The sequence below is a fragment of the Balaenoptera physalus genome (genome assembly GCF_965194825.1).
Source record: "Balaenoptera physalus genome assembly, chromosome: 17".
In the NCBI taxonomy this organism is placed as follows: domain Eukaryota; kingdom Metazoa; phylum Chordata; class Mammalia; order Artiodactyla; family Balaenopteridae; genus Balaenoptera; species Balaenoptera physalus.
Window position 1 is genome coordinate 81503769 of NC_138895.1, and position 24195 is coordinate 81527963.

At 50.1% G+C, this 24195-nt stretch overlaps 1 protein-coding gene across 1 annotated transcript in view; it reads right to left on the minus strand.

The window, feature by feature from the left end:
* The window catches only part of COL22A1 (collagen type XXII alpha 1 chain), a 243258-nt gene that overhangs the window by 179694 nt on the left and 39369 nt on the right, over positions 1 to 24195 (minus strand). The window contains exons 4-8 of the mRNA XM_082433767.1: positions 22373 to 22484; positions 18134 to 18257; positions 11285 to 11560; positions 2095 to 2175; positions 763 to 879 (exon numbers count right to left, since the gene is read on the minus strand). Coding sequence (XP_082289893.1) covers positions 763 to 879; positions 2095 to 2175; positions 11285 to 11560; positions 18134 to 18257; positions 22373 to 22484 — 710 coding nt within the window. The remainder of the gene's footprint in view (positions 1 to 762; positions 880 to 2094; positions 2176 to 11284; positions 11561 to 18133; positions 18258 to 22372; positions 22485 to 24195) is intronic.

Consider the following 24195-nt stretch of genomic DNA (forward strand, 5'->3'; position numbering starts at 1 on the left):
CTGAGCTGGGAGGGGCAGGCAGAGCGATGGATACACTGAATGCTGTAGACCGAGGGCCCTGGGGCTACCACTCGAGCAGATCTTCACGGAGACCATCTCGATTTCGTCATCCTCACATATCTGTTTATTCTGCTCAAACAGTGGAAACTTGTTTCTTGTTAAGAGGGCTGTTCGTCCACAGAAAAACAGATGAAGGCCTCAGGCACTCGAGGAGACATTTCATCTAGGCTAAAGGGCGGTGGTGGCAGTCAGAAACATACTGGGTTTTAACATTAGAAACAAGAGGCATTAAAGTGTACTCATATACGCATTTAGATTATACAGTCCAGCTGATTACAGGGAACATTGAGAAGAAAGGGATGAGGGTGTGTCCTGCAGAGCACACCTAAACCCTCAGCCGCTGCCTACGCAGAGTCTTATTCTCGAAGCAAATCTGGCTGCTTTAGTCGCACACGAGTGAAGAGGAGACCGGGAGGAGCCAGAAGCGCCTTGGGAAGACATTATGAACTTCAGGAAGATGTTCATCACAGCTGGGTCTGAGCAGCTCCCCTCCCAACGTGCACAGAAGTCAAGAAGGGAGAAGCCCAAGGAGCAAGGACAGTCCCCTGACCAGAGAGTCACCTGGAGCCTGGGGCCACCCTGCCCTGGCAGCCCATGTGCATGATGGGAAATTCCCACCTCCACTGCTGGTTCTGCCGACCACGCTGCCCCACTCAGCCCTGGGGCCCTGGGCTGGCGGCTGAGGTGGACTGTGGATGGTACCTTTTCTCCAGCTGGGCAGGAGCAGTTGATAGTCTTCAAAAACCCGATCTGTTCACTGCCGGAGGTGGGAGGCGGCTGGGGCGGGGGTGAGGGCTCCGTCAGCACGGTCACCTGGCACTGGAAGGAAAGCACAGTGGTCAGAACCTGGCTTCTTGCCCAGCACCGCTCCCTGGAGCTTCCCTGCGCAGGCAAAGGGGAGCCAGGAACCCTGAGGACACTGGAGCCTGAGCAGGGAGGGCAAGTAGCGTCTGACCACGGGTCCTGGCACCCTGAGGCCCTGGAGTCAGACTGGCGTGGGCCAACAGTCTCAGCCAATTCACTGGCCTCTCAGCAGCCTGTGGGAACCACTTAACCCCCCTGAGCCTCGGTGCCAACCTCTGCAGAATGGGGACAAGGGCATTTCCATCAAAATGCAGTGAGGAGGAGTTAGTGGGACGGGAAGAAAGCATCCAGTTCAGAGTCTGGCACGCAGGAACCCAGCAGGTGTGCCCGTAATGACTTATTTCCTTACCTTCGCCAGCCCCCTCCCTCCCTCCCTCCCTCCCTCCCTTCTTTCTTCCCTTCCTCTCCCCCCCCCCCCGCCCCGCCCTTCTTTCCCTTTATTCTCTCCTGCTCTTACCCGTCTCCCTCCCTTTCCTTTCTCTCCTCTCTCTCAACAGTCAGGCTCAGCTGACTCCGCAGCCCCAGCCCTGGTAACGACCACCCTGGGTGCCTGTGCCCCCGCCTCGTCCTGACACAGGACACGCTGACCGAGTGCTCACTGCGTCCGGGGCCCGCGCCCGCCGAGTCCATGGATTTCAGCCTTCAACTCTGGGCGGCAGGACTATGGAAGCACCCTTGGAACTGGTATTTGGTAAACGGAGAGAGAGGGACCTGGACCGAGGCGGAGCTGGGGAGGCCCTGGGAGAGGCAGAACTGCGCCGGGGGCCCAGGAGCCTCTGCCCGCCGTTCCTGACCCCGTGCTGCCTCCTCCTGTCTTGCTGAGCAGCGCAGAGCACGGCGGCCTCCCCGCTCTGAGCGCCGGCAGCAGGGATGCCATTCCCTCCTGCCAGCCTCTGCCCCGTGCTCCCCCGAGCTGGGCCTCATCGCTCAGCTGCAGCCCCGGGGGCTGCAGACCGAGGCTGGGACAGACCTGCATGACCCGCTCCCCCAACCCACACCCGCCAGACCAGGAAATGGAACCCTAGTGATGACCACCGGGCTCCCTCCCAGGGCGCACTGTGATGGCGGGTGTCCCCTGATCCCACCCCGGGACCCAGGACGTCCCCTCCCTCGGGAAGCCAAGGACCCATTCCCCCCTAACCAATCCCTCCATGCAGAGTCTCTGCTCACCGGGCCCGAGGGGATGTCACAGCACGTCTCCAGTTCCGAGTGTCGGGAGTCACAGTAAATCACGATCCGCTGTAGGTCAAACTGGGAGGGAAAGCGAGGACAGAGAGTGAGTTTTGGGGGCTTTGGAACCCAGATCCTCCCAGGTTTCAGGTAGGCCCTGCTCAGGGATCAGGCCCACTTCCTCCTCAGGGTCCTGTGTGGTCTGACCCTGAGCTGAACTTCAGAGGGAGCCTAAGTCTCATCTACAGACAGCCCGTCCCTCTCCCTCTACAAGTGCGAGCCCCAAGCGCAAGGTGAGTCAGCACAGACTGGGGGCGGCGTTTTCTCCTGCTCTGAATGTGCTACAGCTCAGGCCCCTCACACGCCTCCTCCCGTCCACAATCTGTGGCCACTGCGTTCACTAAAGCCCCTGCCATGGTGCTGCCACCAACAGTCTCCAAAGGTTCAGAGTATCCCTGTTTTCAACTCTCTCATGTCCACGTGGTGGCTTAAGTGAACTTTTTTATATTAAAAAGTTGCTTCTATCAAATAAAAGCAAAAATAAACAAATGGGACCTAATTAAACTTATATGCTTTTGCACAGCAAATGAAACCACGGATTGCCACGTCCATGCCTCTGCACGTGGTCTCTCTTCTAGGAAAACCCCTGAAAACTAGCAACCGCGCTGAGGCATCACCTCAGGAGTTGTCGTAAAAATACACCCACAGATCTTTTGATGCTCCTCCAAGAGGTGGAGCTTCATTCCCCTCCCCACCCCCGAGTGTAGCAGGGACCTGGTCGCTGGCTTCTAAGGAACAGAACATGGCAGAAGTGATGGCGTGTCACTTTGAGATCAGTTATAGAAAGACTGGCTTCTTTGTGTGTGCGCGCACAGTCTCTCTCTCTCTCTCACATCACCCAGCCTGGGGGTCACCAGCTGGCACGCAGGGAGCTGCCCTCACAGGAAGGAACCAGGGCCACTGTCAGCAACCCAACAGCAAGGAACTGAGGCCCTCAGTCCAACAGCCCACGGGAGGCTGCCAGCAACCACCTGCATGAGCTTGGAGGTGGTCTTTCAGCCCTGTTCCAACTTCAAGATCACAGCAATAGCCAACAGCTTGACAGCAACGTTATGAGAAACCCTGAGCAAGACCCCCCCAGCTCAGCCCCTCCCAGATTCCTGAACCACAGAAACTATGAGACAATAAGTGTCTGTTGTTTTCATCCCTCTTTTCTGGGTGGGGGTGGGGGGATATTTGTTATGCAGCAACTGATAACTGATACACATCCTCTACTGTCAAGAAGAGTTCACGGGGTCTCTTCTCCACCACTTGGCTCCTTGTACATACAGCTAATACTGAATATACCAGACTGCATGGTAATTATACATTTGTGTGTCCATCTTCCCCCTGGGCTCACCATCCTGACCCACAGCCCTCAAACACACTGAGCTCTCTTTTCCCAGCTGCTTTTCCCTCCAGCTCCTCACAAGGCTGGCTCCTCCCACCTTTCACCTCTGTAACCACCCATCAGAGCCCAGGCCCTCCCTGTCACTTGTCATCCTGTACATCCTCATAAAAGCAATGACTACAATGCCTCCTTCGTGTGCATTTCTCAGTTTACTTTTTAAACTGTGTTTCTCCAATTAGAACAGCAGTTCTGTGAGGCAGGCCTCTCCTATCTCTTGTGTTTCTCTGTACCCCCAGCCCCAGAGCACTTCCTGACATAGCAGATGTCCCGAGGCATAGAATGAATGGTTCAGTGGATACATGCATGCACCATGCATGGACAAACATTTATCGAATGGAAATTGAGCTAAATCAACGGATGCTTATTTTATTAACACCAACGTTGAATACTCCCAGCCTTGCACCTCCCCTGTGCCCTTCTGCGGTCTGTGCTGCATTCGAAGGCCCTGAGCAAGCTGGCCAGGCAGCTCGACCTCACCCTCCTGGCTTTGGGACAGGCCCCGGCAGGTGTAAGCCCTCACCCCACAGACTCAACTCAGCAGAAACAGTAACAATTCCAGTTGTCTGTCTGTTGTATTTCCTGTAGAGACACCAGCCCACAGACAGGAGAAAATGACAAAACACAAAATCATGCTTTGGAACAAGGCCTATTTTAAAGAGAGGGTCCTGCTTTCTACATTAGCAAGCGTACATGCTCAGCGGCTGGGTCTGTCTGGCAAGGCCGCAGGGACAGAGGTGGAGAAGGAAGGCAAGGTCAGGGTCAGGGAGGAGCACAGGTGGCCTGGGGCCTGCACAAGTGCACTCGGTGGGCGGCAGGGCCTGGGAGCCAGGAGGGGTCCCTTCCAACTGCCTGGAATCCCACCATTCCCTGTCCCACCTTCCTCCCTCTCCCCTCCCTCCACCATGTCAGGGAGCCCACCTCCTGATGCCCCTCTGCCCCCACCCCCTGGGATCTCTGCTCCCGTTTACAACCTCAGCAATTCCAGGCTGAACTACTGCAGGGTCCTCTCTCCAGCCCCAGTTTCCCTCCGTGTCCACCATGTGCAGCTTGGTGACCCTTTCCTGGCTACAGTGTGGAAACCAATCAGGGTGCAGAGAGCTTAGGATCTGAGATCAGCTGGGCCCGGGTCTGAGCCTCAGCCCTGCTCTTCTCTCAGAGCGGCTGGTCAAGGCACCCAATCCCCTGAGCCTCGGTTTCCTCTTCTGTCAGACGGAGATGCTGACATGACTCCTAGGGCACCGTGAAGACCAGGTGAGGCCAGACACAGGCGTCCACGGCAGGTGGAGCTGCAGGGTGCCGTGGTCTCTCCCCACCGTGTTCAAGCCTGAGCTACGTGGTCACAAGTGCCCCAGCCTACGCTTCTGGAAGGTTTACGAAGGAGTGCGGGGTTCATTGATCCTCCCTCCATGTAGTTCATCAGGATTCATTTTTAACCTAGAAACCCAGCACGAAACAGGAAGGGGCCACAGTATTCCTCTGACAAACGTCAGGTTCTGCGATTCCCTGGCACTGGGTACAACGTGGACACTCAGCTAATGGCAACGGACCAGAGGAGGAGATAGTGGGAGCCAGCCCAGACCCCAGACTCCACACTGTGAGTTAAAAGGGCCCAGTGAAGGGCCCAATGTGACCATCGAATCTGAGAGGCAGCGCGGGACAGGACCTGGAGGCCCAGACTCACAGTAAAGGCAGAACTTCCAAGCAGACGGTGAGGTCTGCAACCCCGCCTGCTAATTCTGCCACTTTGAGGGAGTGATTCAATCTCTGTGCTGAACGTCCTTACAGAATGGGGACAATGCGGTGAGTGAGGTCACAGCCTGCAACGTGGAGGAACTAGTCAGCCCGTGAGAACTTCTGGGAACACGGTGGGTGGCACAGAGCAAGGGGCTGGTTGGCGCCTGCGGCTCTGACACCCACCGGCGCCCCTGCTCAGACTCTGGGTGGGCTCTGCGCCTGCCCCCCGCCACTACCGGGGCGGAAGGAGGGCAAACGCGGCCCCAGCCCCCTTCTGCCCAGTCGAGCCTGAATGCTCTTGTCTCCGGAGGACTCTTCTTTACCCAAAACTGAATCGCGGCTTTGGGGCTGGTGCAGAGCAGCGAAGCAGGCAGCCCACCAGCTCCAGGGCACTGAGCAGTGGAAGGGGCGCCGCTCTGGGTTTGTGCTGCTCAAAGCGAGAGAGCGGGGGCTGGTCCCGAGCGCGAGAACCAGCCACGCAATGAACCCAGAGAGCTGGAGGGCATCAGAAATTAACCCCTCTGGTTCCTGAGAGGGGTTACGGCTTCTCAGCGACCAGCTCCGTCCCCTGGGATTTGGAGCTGGGCAGGCCTGGGACACAGGAGCGGGAAACGGAGGGAAGGTTGGCAGGGCCTCCGGGGAGTCACGCGGGAGGGGTCCCAGCACGGCAGGTCCCAGACCAGCTTGACCCCCAGAGCCCAGGAGCACCCCTTCCCGGCCCCGGGTCCCAAGGGTTTGAGTCTCCTCTCCCCGCAGCTCGGAGACGGGCTCCCTGCCCACCAGCCTAGATGCCCATTGACTTGCCTGGCCATTTCTCTTGCACATTCCTCAGCAGAGAGCCACCCGGGAGCCAGGATCCCCAGGCCAGCCCCCAGCCCTGCCCCCTTTCCCAGCCCAGGCCCTGGCCTCTCACCTCCTTCCCTAACAGGGCTCACCCGCCTTCTCCCTCCATCCACCCTGCTCTCTGCAGCCCCAGGGAACGTCCTCCAGTACAGCCCTGAGCTCTCCCCACCCTCCTCAACCTTTGCTGCCCCTTCACCTACAGGTGGATCCCAGGCCCTGTGCACTAGAAAGGCCTGGCCCTGCCTCCTGCCCTGCCCCGCCCGCCCCCCCACCATGCTTCATCTCCCGCCACCTCCCATCCTGCGTGCGCACAGACAAATCCAGTTCATCCTTCCAGGCTCATGCCAGAAGTCACTTGCCTCCAGGAAGCCACCCCTGCCCACCCCCTCCTGTCTTCCCCCATCCGCCTACCCTGTCCGTCTAGGTCGGATGCCTTTCCTCTGGGTCCCACAATATCTGATGCTTACTGTTATCAAAAAAGTAATTCAAAGAGACCGGAAAGATCTCAATGTGATCCTTTCCTTTTATATGAGACCATAAGTGGCTTAAAGTCAGAGTCTTAAAGTCTTTCTCTATTCATTAAACATAGTGTTGAGACACAAGATGGAAAGAGCAGTCAGCACCCACTGGGGCGCCCCTATCCACCCGGGACACTCAGACAGCACCTGCTTGATCACATGAACCCCACAGCACAACACGAGGCACTAGCATGAGTCCCACTGACGCTGCCCACACGGACCGGAAGGGCCAGGCCGCAGGTTTGGGGCAGCAGGTGCGCATTTACCGCTTTCCATCCCTGGCATATACATGTGACAGAACTCATCAAAATACGTACTTAAGATCTGTGCATTTCACTATATATGATTAGGCCTCAATAAAGAATAAAATAAAATATGTGTTTATTGAGTGAATTAATTTAGCCTCACTGAACCAAAGCTTATTTAAAAATAGGAACAGTCTACAAATTTCACGGGTGTTATGAGAATCAAATTAGGTTCTATTTTTAGTACCTGGACCACAGTAGGTGTGCATATAATTAATATAATGAACAGTGTTATTCTATAATTAAATATGCATAACTAAAATACAATAGTAATACTACTTACTAACATTTATTAAGTACTTATTGTGCATATGGGCTATTTGAAATGTTTTACTCTTCCTATATCTCTTAATCCTCTTAATAATAAATTTCCTCTAAGCAGTAACATTTCACAGACAGGAGACTGAAACTCCCAGGCTCCGCCCTTGCCAAGGTCACCCAGCCCATGAGCCTGGCTGACCACAGAACAGACACTCAGATCCCCTGCCCTGCACTCATTCATCCCCTCCCTCCCCCCAGCCAGTTTCTCAGAGGTCACCCCCAGCTCAGGATGAGCTGATCTCTGTGCATTAATTCACCCAAAACAAGGCCAGGTCTAGTGAGTCGCCCTCCCAGGAAAACCCTCTATCCCGAACTGTGAAGCCCCTGCACTCAACTCTCCTCCGTTCTGCATGCCCCCAGGTGCAGGCACTTGACTGTCTAAGCCCACGTTGTCTTCCTGGAAAAAGTTTCAGGGGAACATCGCTTCCACACAATAACTGAGACTCCAAGGCACAGAGCACGCAATCCACCGGATGCCGAGCAAACCAGAACAAAATGACCCGTGGCGGGTCCAGACCAAGGTCAGAAGAAGACTCGGCACAGAAGCTGCAGAGAGCAGGTGAGAGGGGCCGAGCTCCGCATCAGGGGGACCAGCAGGAGGCGGAGTTGGGGGGAAAGGGCCGGGTCACGGGGCTCTGCAGAGGAACCCAGAGCACAGCAGCCCCAGTGCTGCCTGCGTGGGCACCTGTGCCCTCGGCCACCCTCTCTCGCCCACCCCTAGACCGTATGATCTCTGAAGCACAGGCCACCTCTTCACCCTCACTTTCCGAATAGCTGGTACTCTTCACAGGCTTAACATGTGCCGACACCGGGCTGAGCTCCTGCCGAGGATCACTCCGTCCCATCCTCACAGCCTCCACGTCACCGGGTGCCATCACTGCTTGCAGGATGGCCATCATCCCGTAAGAGTCAGGGAGATACTCAGCATCTTTAACAACCAGAAAGCACAGGCCCTGCAATCAGAAGGGCCCTGACGCTGCCTGCTTCAGGCCCTTCCTTACCCTTCACTTGCTAGAGAATGGGCCACCTGGGGCGCCCCAGGGAAGGATAAGCGCCAGCAGCTGAGATGGAGATGGGGTACCGGGTGTGTGTGGGGGGCTTGGGCAGCTGCTATTTACCAACCAGCATGAGACTATTTCAGTATTTTAGCAACCAGCATAACTACACTCATGCACACAAGCTGCAATGCAATCCTGGTTACAAAACCACCACCACCACAAAACCTGAGGGTTTGACATGTAAATAACATCTCCAGGGATACACAGACACAGAACAAGGATCTGAGCCCAGGCAGGCTGGCTCCAGAGCCCACCTTCCTCATCCCTGGGCTCTATTGCCTTTAACAGGCCTGAGAACTTCCCACGTGCCAGGCACCATTAGCTGCTCTCTATGCATTAGTTATCGTACACAGTCCTCACAAACACATCGACAGGGGTGAGTCACGGTCTCCATCCTACAGAAGAGAAAACAGAGGCACAGACAGCTGCAGTCACTGGCCCAGATGTTTTAGTTTCGTTTGGTTTAGCAGACCCAGAGACCTTTATTCAAGTGAAAGTAGTATGTTTGTTTTGTTTATTTATTTGGGAAGTACTAGTAGCGTAGCAGAGTTGGGAAGTGAGTTAGCCAGCAAAGGGTTGTTATCAAGGACACTACCACTGTGGGCAAGTGCAATTTAGACCTGCCGGGGAGCTCTGAGGGAGCCAATGGAGAAAATGCAACTTAGGGTGCTGAGAGGTGTGGGAGCTGGGGTATTGATACCCCAACTGCCACCAGCCCTTGGCTGAGGGCTGCTCCTGGGGTGTGGATAGCTGCTTGGTGTGGGCAGCGCTGTGTCTGGCCTGGGGGGTGTAGGTGGGGCGATGACCACTTCTCCTACCAGGGCTAAGTGTGTGGTGAGAGACGGTGTTTACAAGGAACCCAAGTCTGATCCCTGATCCCCTGTTTAGCACTCAGCTATATAATACAGATGGGTGCCTTAGAGGGTGTGCAATCTCATCACTTTCCTGCTTAGAAAAGATCCCAGTACCACCAAGATAGCGTAATGGTGACGGTGGTGACCATGTTCCTGATGATGACTAACTCTTACTGAAAACTTGCAATATCATAATACCATTTCTTGAATCTTGATGTAGTCAAACTTACTCATTTTTTTTAGTTTACGGCTTGTCCTTAACAGATCAGGAAACAATATTTGCAAAACATATAATAAATATGCAATTAGTATCCAGAGTATATAAGGATTATCTAGAAATAATTAAGAAAAGAAAGACAGCATTGGGACTTCCCTGGTGGTCCAGTGGTTAAGACTTCACCTTCCAATGCAGGGGGCGCGAGTTTGATCCCTGGTCGGGGAGCTAAGATCCCACATGCCTCACAGCCAAAAAACCAAAACATAAAACAGAAGCAATATTGTAACAAATTCAGTAAAGACTTAAAAAAAAATGGTCCACATTAAAAAAAAAAAATCTAAAAAAAAGAAAGAAAGAAAAACAGCATCATTGTAAAAACAGGCAGATGCTATGAACTGGCATTCACCAAAGTGGAAATCAAGTAGGCGATCAAGAAACACACAGAAGTATTTCTGAGCTCAGTGGTAATCAGGGAACTGCAGATAGAACCACGATAAAATGCCATCATATGCCCGTCAGATTAGCAAAACAACAACAAAAACGTTAAAAAAAAAAGTCTATCAATGTGTTGGTGAGGATCTAAGAAAATGGGTCTTTCATACGTTGCTGGTAGACACATAAATGTTCTGTCACTTTGTTGAGAAGTTAAAATATGCTGGAAAGTCAAAAATTGTTTACCCTACAATCTAATCATTGAATGCCCCAGAGAAACTCTCCCAACTGGTATATATCTCCAGCCTCAAAGGCACGTGTTACCCTATTTTCTTCATGAGGAAAGCACATCTGGAGATGTGCCAGCACGTTCAAGACCCAAGACTTGCTGGTTATGATGGTGAAACATCAAAACAATCTAAATATTCACTAACAGGAGAACAAATAAGCAAAATGTACAATAAAATGAAGTATTATGCAGCAGCTAAAAGAAATAAAAGCTTAGACACATAATTTTGAGAGAAAAGAAGCAAGACGTGACTATACATGCTGCACATTATTTACATAAATTTCAAAATACCCAGCACACATCCAACAATCCTGTATTTGATAACAGAAATACATATATGTGTAAATAATAAAAGAAATGGTTTTGGAAAGAGCTGTCCCAGATCATGATTTGGTTACTTCTCGAGAAGCAGGGGACGCTCCCAGTCGGAAGGATCAAGCTGACTTCAGCCTGAAGACAGCACGTGAGTGTACATGTGCTACGTGTGTGCACATTCATGGTGTGTGTGTCTGTGTGTACACATTCATGGTGTGTGTGTCTGTGTGTATAGATGTGGGAATGCATTTGTAGAGGAAAGAAAGATACATTACAGGAGAGTGAAAGAAAAGAAAAAAGAATTCAGGAGGGAAAGAAAGCACAAAGAAGGAAGGAACACTGATGGATGGAACGGTGATGGAAGGACAGCTATTACCAACCACTGAGTCTCCCCCAGTTAATTCCCCTGGTTGGTGAGATGAGGATGATTTGTACTTACTTTCCATACACTGTCCTATATTTTCCAATTTTTTTACAATCAGAGAAGAAGGGAAAAGAGTCTAAATTTACAGGGAACTGTGTAACTCTATTTCTCTGCCCATCAGTTTGTCTACATATACATGTAGATATACGTCCCGTGCCCCCAGTGCAGAGCACAGTGCCTGGCACACAGCAGGTGCTCAATATATATATGGTAAATGATTAAGTGTCTAAATAATTAGATGAATGAGTGAATGAATGAGTGATGGTGATACGGCAGTTTTCTGAGTCAGGGTCCTCCCTCCTAAGACAGTGCGAGGTGATGAGTTGACAAATGATACAGGCAGGTGTAGGGGACGTCAGGAGCACCTGGCTCCCGAGGCTTCTCCCTGGTGACCCCAGGACCTGGCTGCGGAAGGCCCGCCAGTACTCACGTCGATGGGCACGCTGTCATAGAGGCGCTTGCCAATCACGGTCTTCCCCTGGATGTCGATGTTCTCCCTCTCCTCGATGGGCAGTGTCTGCACCAGCGCACAGTCTATGTACAGGGAGACGTTCTGGGCCTGGACGCTCAGGGCCAACTTGTGCCAGTCGCGGTTGAAAAGGTCATGGACCCGCGGACCTCGGAAGACCACCCTGACGGCATCCGTCATGGCACCCACAGCGTTGTACTCCACGGCCTTGTTCTCGCCGTCCAGCCGGATGGACACCTGGGGAGGAGAGGACCAGAGGCCCCTTGAGCTGCATGGGACCAAGGGAGGAGAGGGCAACTGGGGAGGGGAGATCGCAGAGTCAGACCCGACAAACCTGAGTCGGATCCTGGCCGTGACCCTCACCAGCTGGTCAGCCTTGGGCAAAGCACTTCCCATCCCTAAGCCCTGGTGTCCTCCTCACTACAATGGTGTTACCGACATCTACCTTACAGGCTGTTCTAAACCCTGTATTAAATGGAAGATCTGAGCTCACACGTTAATCCAGGGGTCAAAATCTCAAGTACCTGAGGGGCCATGCAGGTAAGAGCACCTTTGTGAAACTACAAGGGGACTGGTGAGGAGGGTCTTGATCTGTGAGACCAACCAGAAACCCTGACTGGTTTCAGCTTCTTTTAAAACTGCAGGCGGCAAAACAGAATCCGTCTGTGTCTAGATACCAGGTGCCAGTCTGAGACCCCATCCACTAACCCAAACTCTCTCTCACCTGGAAGATAAAATTGAAGCCCTGGTAGAATAAAGCAATTCGGTGGCAGGGACCTTGGCTGTCTTGGTCACTGGGTTACCCTCCAGCCCTCTGCAAAATGCCTTGAAAACTCTGGAAGAAAGTTTTACTCTCCTCTGCGTTTTAAGAATGAATGAGGGGCTTCCCTGGTGGTGCAGTGGTTAAGAATCCGCCTGCCAATGCAGGGGACACGGGTTTGAGCCCTGGTCCGGGAAGATCCCACATGCCGCGGAGCAACTAAGCCCACGAGCCACAACTACTGAGCCTGCGCTCTAGTGCCTGTGAGCCACAACTACTGAGCCCGCGCGCCTAGAGCCTGTGCTTCGCAACAAGAGAAGCCACCGCAATGAGAAGCCCGCACACCGCAACGAAGAGTAGCCCCCGCTTGCCGCAACTAGAGAAAGCCTGCACGCAGCAGTGAAGACCCAACGCAGCCAAAAAGTAAAATAAATTAAATAAATAAATTTTTTAAAAAATGAATGAATGAATGAAGTAATGAATGAATGCATGCTCATCCACGTGCTTATTTTTTCATCCCTTGCACGATACTCGCTGAACATCCTCTGTGACAGGCAAGCAACCCGCTAGGTGTCAGGAGTGCAGGAGTGGGCAAGATCAACACTGCCTCAGCGCACGGAGGTGGGGGACATAACGTGGCACAGAAAACAGGTATTCACTGAGCGAACGGATGGATGGGTATATTCTCGTCCAGTCTCCATGGGGTTAGTCTCCACCTGCCCTGATATCCACGCTCCACCTCTCTCTACCTGCATCTGGACTCCCAGACTCTGACCTTTGACTTCCTGACCTGGGCTCCGATGCCCTTTGGCTTCCGGTTAGTCTGGCCCACGGGAGTGGAAATCCAAGAGCAGGAAGAGAGAGGGGTCTGGTATTGACTCTCCCGCCCTCCCAGCTTCCCTGCGGCTCCAGACGGCCATGTTCCTCCACGCGCCAGGGCCCTTTGGGAGCTCTCCCTCCTCCACGACTCCAGAACACAACGTATCCGCTAACCACCAACCTCTCCCTGCCCAGGCCATCCAGGCCCCGGGCAGGAGCTTCCTGCTGTTGCTAATCCCAGGACACCACAATATCTTTCACTGGTTTCCTTAACCCTGACCCTTAACCTCATCAGCTCCCTTACCCCGAGACACTTTACTAAAACACTCTTCAAAACTTTGGGCTGTCTAGTGCTTGCCCACACCCAAATTGGCAAGTCACTTTTAAGCTGTGTGACCTCAGGCAGGTTTTTTAACCTCTCTGTGCTGTTTCCTCATTTGTAAAATGGCACTGATGATAGTACCTACTCGATAGAGTTGTTATGAGAATTAAATGAATTTATAGATATGTAAAACACTTACATAGTCCTTATACATCAGGTACTGTTCTAAATGTTATCTATAATAAATGAAGCAAGTTCAAAGACATCACCGCAGTGAAGCCTTCTCTGACACACACATATAACTGGATTCTAACCTGGTCATTTGCTCTCACATCCTCAGGCATGTGGATTTATTTACTTTTTCATAGCATTTCGGGTCAGTGTATGAAAGCATTTTGGGTCATTTATTTCATCCACCCGTTTCTTGCCTGCCCCGCCCCGTCCTTTTAAGCAGGCACCCTGTCTCTACTGCTCATCTCTTTAACCCCAGTGGCTAGGACAACACACGCCATATAGCAGGACTCACCAGAAAGGGAATGAACGAATGAATGAATGAATGAGAGCCCCGAGGTTAAAGGAAGGAGCCCACTGCCCTGCAGGGAACCAGCCACAGTGTTTATGACACCACCCAGGTGTTCTGGTTTCTCTGTCTCGGGTCCCCCACATGGCTTCAGCACAGCCAAGGGGAACCTAAAATTTATTTTTAACTGCATTGTCTGCTGGTATGTTACGGTTAGGGTGAAAAACAAAACTATGAACCCCTGAATAATAACCTGAAACTTCTCGTAAGCATAATCTAATAATCATGATTAAACCTGGTCTCTTTCTTGAAATTAGTTTCACCTGTTTGAGCCCCGTACCCCTGAGCCACCTGGGGAGCTTCATGAGGACATGGGTTTTTCTCTGATGTTTCTATTTCTCCCAGCACCGTACAGAGCAGAGGAAGGCCCGAGTCCAAGCTGGGGGGGCCTCAGGGGGGCACTCCACGGCTCAGATCCATCAGCAAACCCTGTTGGTTCTATTTTCAAACTACATATCCAGAATCCCATCACTTCTCCCCAGTTCCCTACGACTACTTGGTCTCAGTATCATCTTGGGTCAAAAAGCAAGCCTCGGTTAATTTAAGAAAACTGAAATCATATCAAGCATCTTTTCCAACCACAACGCTATGAGATCAGAAATCAATTACAGGGAAAAAAACGTAAAAAACACAAACACACAGAGGCTAAACAATACTAAATAAACAAGAGATCACTGAAGAAATCATAGAGGAAATAAGAAATACCTAGAGACAAATGACAATGAAAACATGATGATCCAAAACCTATGGGATGCAGCAAAAGCAGTTCTAAGAGGGAAGTTTATAGCAATACAATCCTACCTCAAGAAACAAGAAAAACCTCAAATAAACAATCTAACCTTACACCTAAAGGAACTAGAGAAAGAACAAACAAAACCCAAAGTTAGTAGAAGCAAAAAAATCATAAAGACGAGAGCAGAAATAAATGAAATAGAAACAAAGAAAACAGTAGCAAAGATAAATAAAACTAAAAGCTGGTTCTTTCAGAAGATAAACAAAACTGATAAACTGTTAGCCAGACTCATCAAGAAAAAGAGGGAGAGGACTCAAATCAATAAAATCAGAAATGAAAAAGGAGAAGTTACAACAGACACCGCAGAAATACAAAGCATCATAACAGACTACTACAAGCAACTCTATGACAATAAAATGGACAACCTGGAAGAAATGGACAAATTCTTAGAAAGGTATAATCTTCCAAGACTGAACCTGGAAGAAATAGAAAATATGAACAGACCAATCACAAGTAATGAAATTGAAACTGTGATTAAAAATCTTCCAGCAAACAGAAGTCCAGGACCAGATGGCTTCACAGGTGAATTCTATCAAACATTTAGAGAAGAGCTAACACCCATCCTTCTCAAACTCTTCCAAAAAACTGCAGAGGAAGGAACAGTCCCAAACTCATTCTATGAGGTCACCATCACCCTGATACCAAAACCAAAGATACTACAAAAAAAGAAAATTACCGACCAATATCACTGATGAATATTGAGATGCAAAAATCCTCAACAAAATACTAGCAAACAGGACCCAACAACACATTAAAAGGATCATACACCATGATCAAGTGGGATTTATGCCAGGGATGCAAGGATTCTTCAATATACGCAAATAAATCAATGTGATACACCATATTAACAAACTGAAGAATAAAAACCATATGATCATTTCAATAGATGCAAAAAAAGCTTTTGACAAAATTCAACACCTATTTATGATAAAAACTCTCCAGAAAGTGGGCACAGAGGGAACCTACCTCCACATAATAAAGGCCATATATGACAAACCGACAGCAAACATCATTCTCAATGGTGAAAAACTGAAAGCATTTCCTCTAAGATCAGGAAAAAGACAAGGATGTCCACTCTCACCACTATTATTCAACATAGTTTTGGAAGTCCTAGCCACAACAACCAGAGAAGAAAAAGAAATAAAAGGAATCCAAATCAGAAGAGAAGTAAAACTGTCACTGTTTACAGATGACATACTATACATAGATAATCCTAAAGATGTCACCAGAAAACTACTAGAGCTAATCAATGAATTTGGTAAAGTTGCAGGATACAAAATTAATGCACAGAAATCTCTTGCATTCCTATACACTAACAACGAAAGATCAGAAAGAGAAATTAAGGAAACAATCCCATTCACCATTGCAACAAGAAGAATAAAATACCTAGGAATAAACCTACCTAAGGAGGTCAGAGACCTGTACTCAGAAAACTATATGACACTGATGAAAGAAATCAAAGATGACACAAACAGACGGAGAGATATACCATGTTCTCGGATTGGAAGAATCAATATTGTGAAAATGACTGTAATACCCAAAGCAATCCACAGATTCAATGCAATCCCTATCAAATCACCAATGGCAGTTTTTACAGAACTAGAACAAAAAGTCTTAAAATTTGTATGGAGACACAAAAGACCCTGAATAGCCAAAGCAATCTTGAGGGAAAAAAACGGAGCTGGAGGAATCAGACTCCCTGACTTCGGACTATACTACAAAGCTACAGTAATCAAGACAATATGGTACGGACACAAAAACAGAAATATAGATCAATGGAACAGGATAGAAAGTCCAGAGATAAACCCACGCACGTATGGTCAACAAATCTATGACAAAAGAGGCAAGGATATACAATGGAGAAAAGACAGTCTCTTCAATAAGTGGTGCTGGGAAAACTGGACAGCTACATGTAAAAGAATGAAATTAGAACATTCCCTAACACCATACACAAAAATAAACTCAAAATGGATTAAAGACCTAAATGTAAGACTGGACACTATAAAACGCTTAGAGGAAAACATAGGAAGAACACTCTTCGACATAAATCACAGCAAGATCTTTTTTGACCCACCTCCTAGAGTAATGGAAATAAAAACAAAAATAAACAAATGGGACCTAATGAAACTTAAAAGCTTTTGCACAGCAAAGGAAACTATAAACAAGATGAAAACACAACCCTCAGAATGGGAGAAAATATTTGTAAACGAATCAATGGACAAAGGATTAATCTCCAAAATATATAAACAGCTCATGCAGCTCAATATTAAAAAAACAAACCCAATTAAAAAATGGGCAGAAGACCTAATTAGACATTTCTCCAAAGAAGACATACAGATGACCAAGAGGCACATGAAAAGCTGCTCAACCTCACTAATTATTAGAGAAATGCAACTCAAAACTACAATGAGGTATCACCTCACACTGGTCAGAATGGGCATCATCAGAAAATCTACAAACTACAAATGCTGGAGAGGGTGTGGAGAAAAGGGAACCCTCCTGCACTGTTGGTGGGAATGTAAATTGATACAGCTGCTATGGAGAACATTATGGAAGTTCCTTAAAAAACTAAAAATAGAACTACCATATGACCCAGCAATCCCACTACTGGGTATACACCCAGAGAAAACCATAATTCAAAAAGACACACGCACCCCAATATTCACTGCAGCACTATTTACAATAGCCAGGTCATGGAGGCAACCTAAATGCCCATCAACAGACGAATGGATAAAGAAGATATGGTACATATATACAATGGAATATTACTCAGCCATAAAAATTAATGAAATTGGGTCATTTTTAGAGACATGGATGGACCTAGAGACTGTCATACAGAGCGAAGTAAGTCAGAAAGAGAAAAACAAATATTGTATATTAATGCATATATGTGGAATCTAGAAAAATGGTACAGATGGACCGGTTTGCAGGGCAGAAATAGAGACACAGATGTAGAGAACAAATGTATGGACACCAAGGGGGGAAAGTAGGGGGGTGGGCGGTGGTGGTGTGATGAATTGGGGGATTGGGATTGACATGTATACACTGATGGGTATAAAATAGATAACTAATAAGAACCTGCTGTATAAAAAGTAAATAAATAAAATTAAAAAAAAAAAAAAGAACAAAGTGAATGTGTCTCAGAGCCCACACCAAGAAAGGACTAGACACGAGGTCTGAACCCAGGTCGTGCTGACTCTGAGCCAGTTTCCTCCACTACATCATGAACGTGCTGCTAAAAGAGCATGTGCCATAGGACAGCAGCACTGGCTGCCACCTCCCTGGCTGGGCTGAGGGTCCCTGAGACAGGAACTGGGCGTTCTGCCCCACCAGGTGATGGGCGCTTGACCGTCCAGGGACAAGTGCAGCCCTCTGGCGGTCTGCCAGCCCCTGCAGCTGCCCTGCGCCTCTATGCACACCAGACCCTCCATCTCCCAGGCCCAGGACAGAGACCCCAGGAGAAAACACGGTGGTTGATGCCAAGCCCACGAGAAGGAGAAAGAAATCTGCACTGAGACAAGGCGTGCTGCTCACACCTGCGGGATGCCGTACTGGTCGATGACCTGCCAGATATACCAGTCTTCTTTCCGAGACATCTTCCGGAGCCGGAAGGTGGTGACAAAGGCGTACTCATCAGGCAAGCCTTGCGGGAACACATCCCTGGAGGGAGACAGAGACAGATGGCGCCGGGCTGAGAGAAGAGGCTGCAAAGGAAGCCCACGCACCCCGGGGTCACGAAGTCCTGCCACTCTGACCTCCTAGGGTTCTAAAGTCCACCTGCTCACCTGCCTTTACTGCCTCTTCCTTCAATCAGGGCCTCCACATTCAACCCTCTGCTGACCCTCGCTGTGGCCCCTTCACTGTCCCGCTGCACCCACCCTCAGCCCCGTCAAATCCACCCCTGCAGTGCTCGTCTGCTTCCATCTCTCCAAGATCAATGATAAATGCTAAACTGCCACCCCGCCGCGGGGTCAAATGCGGCTGAGTGCTGCAGCCCTCACCTCTCCCTGCCTGCTGCCCCTCAGCAAGGCCACACTGTCACATCTTAGCCCGCTTGGTCCCTGCCCCACGTGCCAGGACATCCTCCGTCTCCACAGAGCACTGCTTTCCTGAGCTCGGGGGACCAGCCCCTCAAATGGGGGAAATCCCTCGACCCCTGCAGCTCCAGCCCAGACAGCCCTGCACTGCCCTTCCCCCTACAAATTCAGCATGCACGTTGTTCCGCGACAGAAGCTACGGGTGTACCGTGTTGTGATGCCCCCGCCCTAGCTGAGGGCGGCCAGGCTCTCACGGGGTGACTCCTGCACCCCACTGCTCAGCGGTCAAGCAGAGGCTCCCCTGCAGACAGCGGCGGGTCTCCAGAGCTCTCCTCTTAACCGCCAGCTGTTGCCCGGCACACTGCTCACGGCGGGCCAAACCCTGCTCTGGGGGCAAAGAATGCAAGGCGCTGCCTTCTGCACTGGAGGAGGCGGAAACTGTCTGGCCAGAGAGCCAGGAAGGGAAATGAGGAGGCGTGTGGGTTTCTGGTTCTCAGACTCATGGACCCTCAGGGACACTACGTTTGGCTGTAGAACCTGTGAGCCAAGACTGGTCCTCCCTCTGTGATCTCGGTGCACAGATCCGAGCCGGGAGTTGGCCCAGCCGTTCAGAGTCGTTCTCTGAGCTGGGATTTCACCCAGGATCACATCCAGGCACTGGGAGCAGTGCCCTTTACTCCCTCGGGCCTTTCCAGGATTCAGGGACGTCCTAGGTCACTGCCACACGGGAGGGACACGGGGCTTCCCCACCCCTCTGCACGGACACAGGCTGTGAAGCCTCAGATGGACATTGCCCTTCAACTTTTTTTTCCTTATTATTGTTTTAATGAGGCCAACTATACCATTGTTCTTTTCTAGACACACTTCTCAACGCACATGTATGTATAATATACAAATATGCTATGTATCTAAACACACCATATCTATATACTGATAACTATATTTATATTTCTATCTCTATCTACAGGCACACCTTGTTTTGTTGTGCTTTAGCTTTACTGTGCTTCACAGATACTGTGTTTTTTAAAAAAATTGAAGGTTTGTGGCAACCCTGCACCAAGCAAGTCTATCAGTGCCAATGATATGTACACTGTTTTTTAAGACGTAATGCTGTTGCAAACTTAAAAGACCACAGTATGGTGTAAACATAACTTTTATACACACTGGGAAACCAAAAAATGTGACTCTCTTCGTTTTGATATTCGCTTTACTGCAGTAGTCTGGAACCAAACCCGCAACATCTCCGGGGTGTGCCTCTATCTCTCTCTCTCTCTATCGAGAGACGAATACTTTTTCTTAGGCTGTGTATATATACAGATATACAGGAGAGGGTAAAGGGATTGGAGCTGAAGAACCTGAGTTTGAGGCCAACCTCTGCTTCCCAGGAACTATGAGATTTTGAACAGGTCACTGTCCCATTTTGAGCCTCAAATGTCGCACCAGATAAATGCTGAGAATAATACAAGCCTTGCTCCCCCCATTTTACTGTGGTGAGAAATAAGTTAGATAAGGTGTGTAAAGTGCCCTTTAAACGTTTAGCAAGTAAGAAAAATACAAAATTGAAAGTGACACCCCTTTTCATTATGAACAAAATTAACCCGTACATTAAAAATTATACGTGTATGTATGTATCTGAGTAAATTGCATTAGAAATGAAAGGGATGCTATTCTCACTCAACACATCAGAGCTCTGTCGGTTTCTGTTTCTGGTGTTTTGCCATTAAAACAAACTTGAAACCATGTAGAAATTCCTTCTCAGGACGACTCAGCATAACATGAGCCCAAATCCATTTCCCAGAAACACTTCAGCCCCACGTCCAGAGAGCAGAGTCCAAAGCCATTGTGCTGTTTGCTCCAAATGTCCTGATGGAAAGATGGCATCCTCAGCAAGTGGGAGGCCTCTGCTGGGCTCCCCACCATGTTTGCATAACGTGTGCTTTCCTCTCTCTGTTTTGCCCTTTCTCTATTACACGTTTGCTTTATTATTATTATTATTATTATTATCATTTTTGGCCACACCGTGCAGCTTGCAGAATCTTAGTTCCCCCACCAGGAATCGAACCTGGGCCCCCTGTGGTGGGAGTGTGGAGTCCGAACTGCCAAGGAAACCCCTTGTACGTTTGCTTTAAAGTGAAGTTGCCTGTGATTTTTTTTTTTTCTGTTTCTAAGTGGTATGGATGAATTGCACAAGTTAGGCCAAAGAAGTAAGGGGAGTTAAGTGGGAAATGGAACCTGGATTCGGTTCATCCCTGTGTGGCCCCCAAATGAGCATGGGACCAGGTGATTAAGATCACCCAGCATCTGTATCTCAGCCCCTGTGTGGACAGAACAACACCCACAGTCAGGAAGGCACGCCTCCCTTAAGGGTCTGCTCACTGTGATAATGGTCTCCATCGCAGGGTGAGGAAACGGGACCCAGAGAGAGAAACTGACCCGGCATTTCCTCTTCTGAACCAGCACTCTCCCGGGATGCTGGCACTGTGAGCCGTGGAGGACGTTAGGGCCCGATACAGTCCTGGTGCAAGGCTGGCACTCAGAGAACACCCACCGAGCTGGAGAAACAATTGCATGCCTGCAAAATGCAAGCTCTGAGGCCCGATGTGCCAAGCCCACCTTTGCCAGGCTAGTATCTAACGGAGGCTTCTCACTGATCGTGGACTGATTCATCCCCTCCTTTAGGCAGGCAGACCAGACTCAGGCCCTTCCAGGAGCTTCTCCCAGAGCTGGGGAGACAGTCTGCAAATGACTCATTGCACAATCGAGTCGCTGGCTTCAATGTTGCTGCATTTTATGCAGGAGGACAGGTTGTGAGGAGAGAGAATAAGGGGAGGCCTGGCTTAACCTCAGAGTTAGGGGGAGGCATCCTCGAAAGCAGGACAGACGAGCTGTACTCTGAAGGACAAGCAGGGTCCCAGGTAGAGGGCAGTGCGGACAGTGACAGGCCAGGGCGAACCTGACACCAGAAAGGCAGCACGGGGCTAGATCACACACAGGGTCTTCCCAGGCCCTTGGCTTAAGAACGCTCAGAAGTAATTAAAGAGTTTTAAGATGAAGGATAATGTCAAGATAAAATACCACTTTTCATTTTCAAAAGATCATTCTGCCTGAGAGGAGCAGAATGGAACATTTATTGTGGTGTCATCGTTAGCCCTTGACCGGAGACCCCACAGGTGTCAGACCCTGGACTAATCTTTGCATCATGAGCCTCTCAAACGATGTTGCAAGGCGGACACATTCATCTCAGGTGAAACAGATGCCATGACTGGGGCACAGGGACCTCCAATGACTTGTGTAAGGCCAGGCACCCAGCAAACACTGAACTGGGTCTCCACTGGCCGAAACGACTACACGACTCTGGGTGGTGCTCTGCCTGCGTGTCATGCAGTGGCTGGTCCACAGTAGGTGCCGTGGATCTAAGCCATAAATGATAAACGTCTGTTGTTTACTGAACTAATAGAAAAATGCAGGCATGAATGGATGGAGGATGAACAGCACACCTGTACGGACAGGTGAGTGTAGAAGGGCCAGGGGACCAATAGCGTCAACGGTGATACATGGCTAAGAAACAGGCTGAATTCCCGGGTCAGCGATTCGGCTGCTTCCTTTCAGGGCGACCTCACCAGGCACTCTGTGGGCGAAATCCCTGCCCAGGGCTCAGTGAGCAACCGTGCTGAGCAGCGCCTTCCCACCCTTGCAGAGGCGTCCCGGGCAGGTCTAGAAGGAGAAGCAACCACTCACTCAGTCCTTTGCACCACAGGGAAGGATCCCATCCGGACGTAGGAACTCTGCGCCCCGTTCTCTCTCTCTCCCAAGGTCGCCTTCACACTGAACAAATCCATCAGGTCAAAACCTGTCCAGAGAGAAGAGCCAGGAGTGAGTTTGGCCAGAGGAGCCCGGGAGACAGAGGAAAAGCACATCTGCTCTCTGGGAAGGTGGCCAGCCCGGCCTGCCCTGGGGGAGCGGGTGTGGGGTTTAAGCGGAGGGAACTGTGCAAATACATCTCCCAGGTGAAAACAGAAACAACAGAGGGAGGAGATGGACAGCTTCTGTGTCCATGGCCAATTGCAGGAAACAGGCAGAGACGCTGGGGTTTCCGATGAAACATGAGCCTTCGTGAAAGTCCTGGATCACAGGCAAGCTTGAAGTAAGCAGTCGGCCACCATTCTGGCCGTGTGACTGGCATTCAGGGAGCCCATGTGGGGACCCCCGGCTCACACAGGCTGGCTCTGCAGGCCAAGTGGCAACTTCGGCTTTCCTTCTTGCAGCCACATTTCCGCAATTCATTTGGACTTTGCTTGAGTTATAATTTAGCAGCATTTAAATTGCATGATTTTAAAGCGCGAAACATCAGAGAGAAGAAGACCGTTCGTGATACTGCATTAACGGAAAGGCGTATTTCGTTTTGTTTTGGCTCTGAGAGAGGACCTTGCTCACTGGCCACACGAAGTAATGGAAAAGACACGAACTTCGGGCTCAGGACAGCTGGCGGGACAGGGCGTCATCCAGCTCAGTCACACATTTGTGTGATGCTGAGCGGGTTACTGAACCCGCAAGAGCCTCAGTACTCGGTTGTGACAGAAGGCTTGACACCCGCCACCTTGGCTGTCAAGAGAATCCCAGGGCGGTCGCTCAGCCGTGGTAGGAAACCGACTCAGCAGGTCAGTTATTCACTCAGGATTCCCCACCATCAACAGCACATACTTATCCATGACCCCCTACAAAACCACCTGGACCGGTCTGGGGGCGCTGCCTTGAGTCCTGCAGCTGGGGTCCTCAGAGGAGCCCGACCACGACGCCCACGCGGAGGCAACGGTGGGAGGTACCGGCCTGACACTGCGTCCCTGGGGAAGGGGAACCTCGCGGCAGGTGAGAGGAAGCCGCCTGCGGGGGGGCACCAGGCCTCACTTGTCTCCGCATCCCCGGGCTAACACACCACTCGGCGTCAGTGGCACCTAAGCCACGAGACTTCAGGAAGGTTCTTGCTGTCTCCAACATTCTGAGATGCTGCCATGGAAAACGGGAAACGAACTTGCAGGGCTCACATTAGGATGATTCAAACATCTTCTAGCTAGATTCTGTCCTAAGAGATGATTTAGTCATTCAACTTGTATTTTGAGAGCCTCTCTGTTCCAAGCCCAGTGTAAGATGCTGCAAGGACAGAAAGGAATTAGCATCAACTGAGAGTTTCAGCAGCAGAGTCAGACAGGCCTGGGCTGTGTTCCTGACCACCAGGTCCTAGCTGTGTGACCTTAGGCAGGTTGCCTGACGTCTCTGAGCACCAATTTCTTCATCTGTAAAAAGGGTATTGTCTTTGCACCTCATAGGATTGTGGTGAAGCTTGAATATGATACAAAGCTCTTTGTACAGAGCCTGACATAGAGCGGAAGACCCACAAAATAATTTTCGTATTAATTATTTCCCTTTACAATGATTACAGCCTCTTCTCCCACTAGATTCTATCCATGGATATCATTTACACATTCAATACATATTTTTTGAGATCCTGCTCTGTGCCAAGCATGTATGAGCACTGGAGACGCAGCTGGGAGAACTGGTGCCCT